The sequence below is a fragment of the Diaphorina citri genome, unplaced genomic scaffold (assembly GCF_000475195.1).
Source record: "Diaphorina citri unplaced genomic scaffold, Diaci psyllid genome assembly version 1.1 scaffold9153, whole genome shotgun sequence".
NCBI lineage: Eukaryota > Metazoa > Arthropoda > Insecta > Hemiptera > Psyllidae > Diaphorina > Diaphorina citri.
In genome coordinates, this window is record NW_007386527.1 from 1 (window position 1) to 7,863 (window position 7,863).

The 7,863-nt window shown below is 34.8% G+C and overlaps 1 protein-coding gene across 1 annotated transcript; it reads left to right on the forward strand.

Moving 5' to 3' along the window:
• The first annotated feature begins 2,000 nt into the window (after window positions 1–2,000).
• Window positions 2,001–4,477, forward strand: LOC103522543 (trafficking protein particle complex subunit 5-like). The gene is made up of 2 exons (XM_008487644.3): window positions 2,001–2,081; window positions 2,959–4,477. The coding sequence occupies exon 2, from the start codon at window positions 2,974–2,976 to the stop codon at window positions 3,553–3,555; it is 582 nt and encodes a 193-aa protein (XP_008485866.1). The 5' UTR covers window positions 2,001–2,081; window positions 2,959–2,973; the 3' UTR covers window positions 3,556–4,477.
• The last annotated feature ends 3,386 nt before the right edge of the window (window positions 4,478–7,863 follow it).

Below are 7,863 nucleotides of genomic sequence, written 5' to 3' on the forward strand. Positions count from 1 at the left end.
TGTATTGTCTATCAAAGTAACTTACATTGATTTAATGAAGAAATCATGGAATGAGAGATCCATACACACTATTTTTCATCAAGGAAGGAAAATTCACAGCTCTACAGCTACAGATCATGGAAGAGAATATAGCAAGTCAATGGAGGAGAGGAGCTGGAAAAGTGGAGAGGGGGGCATGCAAGGGTAATCAACAACTATACCTATTACAATCTCATGGCAAAGTGTTTGTGAACTTCTGAGCATGAACTAACACTTTAACACAAGCTTGTATACCCATCTATTATTAAAACATTGTCATCAAATTTATGAAAGAACATCAGGTCATGATTTTTGTATTGTTTTGGATCCACCACTTGTCAGACCAAGAGGGTAGGTATTGTGAAAAATTGAACTCCACCACTAATAAATGTGACTAGTAGATTGTCTCAATTGATAACACTAGGCTTTACCTCTAGTGCTAGTTTTTGTTTACCTGTGAAGGTTAAAGAATAAGTGTGTTTCAGTTTAGATAAAGCAATAATACAGATAATCCAAGATCAGTTGTTTTTTGAAGTAGTTTCCCCCATTTACTCTCGGCTATCTTGTGATTAATTCGTTATTTTGTTTGTACTTTTATCCCATTGGTTAAAGACATGACCAAGAAAAACAGTAGCTATCCAGTTGTCAATTCGTCTACAGAAGACATGATTCAAGTTGGAGAAAAGGATGGAGCAAAGTCTGGAAACTCAGCTGTGGATCCTAGTGTACAAACTTTCTGTCGGTTCTTCTTTGTTCTACTATTCATTTTAGCAGTTGTTGGAATTATTTTGAAGAAGTTTGAAATCATTACATGATGGAAAAAACTTGAGATTGTTTTACTTCAGGAGTGTCAGTGCAGCTAATGTTGGCTATCATGAGTACCTAATGGATGCCCTAGGAAAGGAGCCACTAGGTACCTACATAGTTAAAATGATTCAAAACATGAACAGAACATAGGAGGTAGCTTCCAATATTTCTAACTACCTACTCGGAAGTTTACCTACCTAAATAATATTTTGTTAAAAAAAAGAAGGTTTTTACAGTGTCATAACTTGGAGAGATATGTTCAAGAAATCAAAATCACCTATTGTACAGCAGAAATAAGGAACACAATTTTAATAAATTACTTTTATACGCAATATTCTCAGTTTAATGATGTATGATTTGTGTTGACTTTATTTTTCTTTACACTACATAATTTATGTAACTATATAAATCTTATTCTACAATAATTTAAATAACAATGTGATTCTGTTTACCTACCTAAAATATTTCATGATAGGTACCTATTTACACTTACTTTACAACAAGAAATTTATTTCTAAAATGATTAAAAACAAAGTGAAAAAGTATTCCTAACAATTACCTTTTTAGTTACATCTTAAGTGTCTATTAGGTCTGAATTTGTAAAGCAAAACACCAGAGAAGTAGGTACCTACCTATTCATATTTTTACCTCATGGAAAAGGTCATACTTATTATTATTTATTGAGATCAACACTATATGACTTAACCCACATTTCAAGACGCCCATGTTTTACGGGACAGTGGGTAGGTACCAAAAACTAAGTGAGGATTTCTTGAATATTCAAGTTGAACGAAAAAAGAAAAAAACTATTCTAATAAACAAAATCGATAGTTAAAACTTAAATATCACGAAGAATTTACATAAAAGAAAAGGAAGTAGATATAAACAGGTGGTACCCTAATATGAAATAATTTAAAACCAATCGAAAAACCACACACCAAAAATTGGAAACATTTTAACCTGCAAGAGAGTAGGTAGGTACATACGTACGAATATTTCCAATGAGGGCTAAATTTATACATACATACCAATATCTTTTTTTTTTACATTATCTTAATGAGGTAGATAAGGCTTTGCACCAATAAAGCAAAGAGGCACACATACACATGTCTTTAGTATAAGTATACTTGGTTATTTTTTAAGACTCTTTATTCAAATAGTTTAATATAGCACCGGTATATTCTAACTTTCCTCTCTTTAATTTCCAGTAAACTAGAATAAATACCTACCTACAATCATCTGTACTTTAACAAAATGTAAGTAGGAGAGTGTCTTTCAAAATTTGAAAATTTTGATACCCAAGTATTATTCTATTTGCAGCTGAAACACAGGGTAGTTGAAAGGCAATTTTTGTTTGTTTAATACAAAACCATCACTGAACAAATCTTCTACTTAAGGTCTTCAGTGATGGGGGCTTTACTTCCAGTGGTAACAAATTATCCACCAGCTTATGTTACCTCACCTAGCTTAAGTGGGGTAGGAGAAAGCCAGCAGCACATGATTGCCCAGATGGTCACCTATCTAGACACCAACCATGCAAGTTGTTTACATCAGTGATGCAATGGGAATGGATCATTCAATGTGCTATCACTCCCAATTCGATTTGCTGTGTTTACATAGATCAACTTGGGCAATACTTTATTGCCAGTGGACACTTAGTTTCAATCTGTGTCCACACAGAGTCAATTGCCAGCAATCAACTCAATCAATGATCTATGTTGTCGAGGCAATGTGAACAGTCTCAGTCAACATTGATCAAGTTGATTGATGGCTGCTGACAATGTGTGGACACAGCTTTACAATACATTGCAAGCATTGGTTTGGTTAATAGATGATGCATGTGAAGTGTGTTTGAATGTGAAAATAGATATAAACCCATTGACTAACATGAAATTGCTCTACCTAATATGTGTTGTTGTAACCACAGCTTGTAATAATGCCCTATCTAAGAAGTGATGGTCATTCCACAGTGCTTCCTTGCTCTTTATGCAACTTATTGCTGGAACTGTGACAAAGTCTAAACTCAATTTTCTTTGGAACCCTAATGGTGGTGCAATAATCTACATATATTTGGAATTTCAAGTACCCTAAACTGATGTAGGAGGCATCATTAGTTGGCTTGTTTTGTTTCAGATTATTGATCTCACCATGAATTCAGCAACCAACACTGCTGGAATATCAATCTCAATTATTCAGCCTAAAACAAGTATACTTGACAAACCTATAAACACCAAGGTCAAGCATGATATCAGCATAAATTTATATGCACTCTTGTTTTCTGAATTGGTTCAATATTGTCAAAATAAGTCTCTATCTGTTCCTGAATTTCAAAGTAAACTCCATGAAGTTGGCCAAAGTATAGGTGCCAAGTTAATAGACATAAATTTTTATCGTGAAAAAAATGGCAAGAGGGAGATCAAATTATTGAACATTCTACAGTTTGTAAAAATCAACTTGTGGAAAAATATATTTGGCAAAGAATGTGATAAACTAGAAAGGGCTAATGATGATGAACGGACATACTACCTGATAGAACAAGAATCTCTGGTGAACAAGTTCATTAGTGTACCTAAAGATAAAGGTAGTCTTAACTGTGCCATTTTTGTAGCAGGTATTGTTGAAGCTGTTCTCAATAATTGTGGATTTAAGTCAACAGTAACAGCTCATTGGCATAAAGGTACAACTTATATGATACAATTTGATGAACAAGTAATTGCCCGGGATAAATGATGAAGCAGTGTGTATTGTCTATCAAAGTAACTTACATTGATTTAATGAAGAAATCATGGAATGAGAGATCCATACACACTATTTTTCATCAAGGAAGGAAAATTCACAGCTCTACAGCTACAGATCATGGAAGAGAATATAGCAAGTCAATGGAGGAGAGGAGCTGGAAAAGTGGAGAGGGGGGCATGCAAGGGTAATCAACAACTATACCTATTACAATCTCATGGCAAAGTGTTTGTGAACTTCTGAGCATGAACTAACACTTTAACACAAGCTTGTATACCCATCTATTATTAAAACATTGTCATCAAATTTATGAAAGAACATCAGGTCATGATTTTTGTATTGTTTTGGATCCACCACTTGTCAGACCAAGAGGGTAGGTATTGTGAAAAATTGAACTCCACCACTAATAAATGTGACTAGTAGATTGTCTCAATTGATAACACTAGGCTTTACCTCTAGTGCTAGTTTTTGTTTACCTGTGAAGGTTAAAGAATAAGTGTGTTTCAGTTTAGATAAAGCAATAATACAGATAATCCAAGATCAGTTGTTTTTTGAAGTAGTTTCCCCCATTTACTCTCGGCTATCTTGTGATTAATTCGTTATTTTGTTTGTACTTTTATCCCATTGGTTAAAGACATGACCAAGAAAAACAGTAGCTATCCAGTTGTCAACTCGTCTACAGAAGACATGATTCAAGTTGGAGAAAAGGATGGAGCAAAGTCTGGAAACTCAGCTGTGGATCCTAGTGTACAAACTTTCTGTCGGTTCTTCTTTGTTCTACTATTCATTTTAGCAGTTGTTGGAATTATTTTGAAGAAGTTTGAAATCATTACATGATGGAAAAACTTGAGATTGTTTTACTTCAGGAGTGTCAGTGCAGCTAATGTTGGCTATCATGAGTACCTAATGGATGCCCTAGGAAAGGAGCCACTAGGTACCTACATAGTTAAAATGATTCAAAACATGAACAGAACATAGGAGGTAGCTTCCAATATTTCTAACTACCTACTCGGAAGTTTACCTACCTAAATAATATTTTGTTAAAAAAAAGAAGGTTTTTACAGTGTCATAACTTGGAGAGATATGTTCAAGAAATCAAAATCACCTATTGTACAGCAGAAATAAGGAACACAATTTTAATAAATTACTTTTATACGCAATATTCTCAGTTTAATGATGTATGATTTGTGTTGACTTTATTTTTCTTTACACTACATAATTTATGTAACTATATAAATCTTATTCTACAATAATTTAAATAACAATGTGATTCTGTTTACCTACCTAAAATATTTCATGATAGGTACCTATTTACACTTACTTTACAACAAGAAATTTATTTCTAAAATGATTAAAAACAAAGTGAAAAAGTATTCCTAACAATTACCTTTTTAGTTACATCTTAAGTGTCTATTAGGTCTGAATTTGTAAAGCAAAACACCAGAGAAGTAGGTACCTACCTATTCATATTTTTACCTCATGGAAAAGGTCATACTTATTATTATTTATTGAGATCAACACTATATGACTTAACCCACATTTCAAGACGCCCATGTTTTACGGGACAGTGGGTAGGTACCAAAAACTAAGTGAGGATTTCTTGAATATTCAAGTTGAACGAAAAAAGAAAAAAACTATTCTAATAAACAAAATCGATAGTTAAAACTTAAATATCACGAAGAATTTACATAAAAGAAAAGGAAGTAGATATAAACAGGTGGTACCCTAATATGAAATAATTTAAAACCAATCGAAAAACCACACACCAAAAATTGGAAACATTTTAACCTGCAAGAGAGTAGGTAGGTACATACGTACGAATATTTCCAATGAGGGCTAAATTTATACATACATACCAATATCTTTTTTTTTTACATTATCTTAATGAGGTAGATAAGGCTTTGCACCAATAAAGCAAAGAGGCACACATACACATGTCTTTAGTATAAGTATACTTGGTTATTTTTTAAGACTCTTTATTCAAATAGTTTAATATAGCACCGCTATATTTAAGACTTCTGAAGCAGGGTCCACACTTTTGTTGGAAGTCTCAAAGGATGATGTTGTACGACATTTTCCAACATAAGTGTGGACTCTGCCTGAAGATATAGACCTCTCCTCACACTGGGGCCGCCTAAGAGTCTACTGTGAAAGGTCTGCATTATTTTCATAGGTTTGGGACTTTCGGGCGGGGTCGTGCCAACTCCGCGCTACTAAAGGCGCGCACTATACAATGTGCGAGACTGCGAGAAGTTTAGGTAGGTATGATAATACTTATGTATCTGCAAATCATAAAAAATACTAAAAAAAAAAAAAAAAAATCGGATCAAGTAAGCTAGAAAAACCGCAGCCTTATCTTTCGAGATTATAAAATGGAACTGTACATACAATAATTCGTATCACCGTTAACAAGAAAAATATATCGTAAATAATAAAATGAACGGGGGGAAACACGAACAAAAACAAAATAAAGCATAAACAATAGGAAAACAAATAATAAATAAATACATAAAAAAAAACGAAACAAAAAATTAATACCTATGTAAAATGAAGCTACAGTGGAATCTGATAACAAAATTCAGGGCAAAACTACATTTTTCACTGGCAAAAAACCACAGTCACCAACAAAATACACTGAGTTTCAAATACGAGATAGACATAGGGTAATATGTAAATGCCAGAAAAAACAATAATTTAATAAAATGGCCCTCACAATATTCAGGTAATAGAAAGTGTAAAGTTATACATGGTAAACGTATACCTAGTGCAAACAGGGCTCCGTTTCTGAAAAGTAACTTTACATAACAACTTTGCACAATTTGCAATATTTTTTATGTCAGTAACTATTACGATGGTTATTTGGTTATGCAATGAGTTTTAAAATGTCTTTTACTGTAATATTAAGTCATATAAGTTTGCGAAGTGTAAAATGTAAGGTGAGCAAGTTTGATGCACTACACCACCGAGGCAGAAGAGATCTAGAGAGGGGGAATAAGGAAATGGTTCTAAAACAGTGGTTCTTAACTTTAAAATTCCCGTCAAATTATCTTAGGATGACAGACTGAATGTCAAATAAAATAAATAGGTAACTAAATCTCAAATAAATGATGCTGCAGAAATTGAACCCATGCCCTCTGTTTACAAGATTTACAAGGTGAATAAAATAAAAAAGATCTACCTTTGCTATGTATTTAATAAGTAAATGAAGGCACGAATTTTGCCAGCAAAAATAAAACTGGAGTCGGGCTGAAACCGTACACTTCCTTGAAATTCGATTCACCCTCGTCGATCTACGCAAACGGGACTATGTGTAGACAGAGCTTAACAATGCCACCGAAGCAATTCAAAATCCAAGTGGGTCCGTTAAAGGAGTGGGATTCAGCCATTCTCTGCGCTTGGTATCGTAGAAGCTCAACCCATCCTTTAGGACTGTTTCAGCCTCATTACACCTAAGCCTCAGATTGGCTTTTTAGTGTATAGGGTTAAGCCAAAAGTATTAGTAAAGGCAAGGTGCAGTGGCATAGTTCTAAAACCAACAAATGAACGCGGCACACAAGGGGATCAGGAAGGACCTGCCTTAACCCTTTCGCACCGAATTTTATCACGGAAGAATCTTTCAATTTTTCTCATCAGGCATTAGTTATCTTGGCTTGTATATAAGAACTCTACAAAGTTGTATGTCCCCTAGACTATTGAACAAAAAATCGAATATGAAGATGAAAACAGACAAGTAGGCCAAGAATTTTACGACCGTCTTAAGAAGCATCATAGAAGATCAACGGAGAAAGAAACACTTGAAATCACTGAGAAGCGGAAATTTTTTCGATAGATCTGGGATCGATAATGATGCCCATTGTTAAAGACATGTTCCTGTGGGACGTTTTGTCGCCTTAGGGGAGAAACGGGTTAAGAAATGCCAACTACACATGACCGCGTCTTACAAAAAGGTTTAAGAAGCCGCCTGATTTTCTACAGATTAGCAGAAGAGATCTACGAAGGGTGTCTAACGTTCGTAATAGACCATTCTCAAGAGTTGAGAGTGGGGGTTTCTTGGCGGCTGTCGTTTCCCGGGGGTCTAGCAGCATAGGATGCGTCCAGAACTTGCCTTGCTGTCGTCCTTCCTTCTCCTGAGCAGGAAGCTTGAGCAGGATGCCGTTCAGACGGGCCTTCTGACCCGTCCTCGCTGGAAGAATACAATTTACAAATGATTTATAAAAAAAAACACGCGAAATGTTGCGTGGGGTCGCCGAAGAAGTATGACAGGAGTGCGCCCCAGACGAACAACACTGGACAACGGCTCAG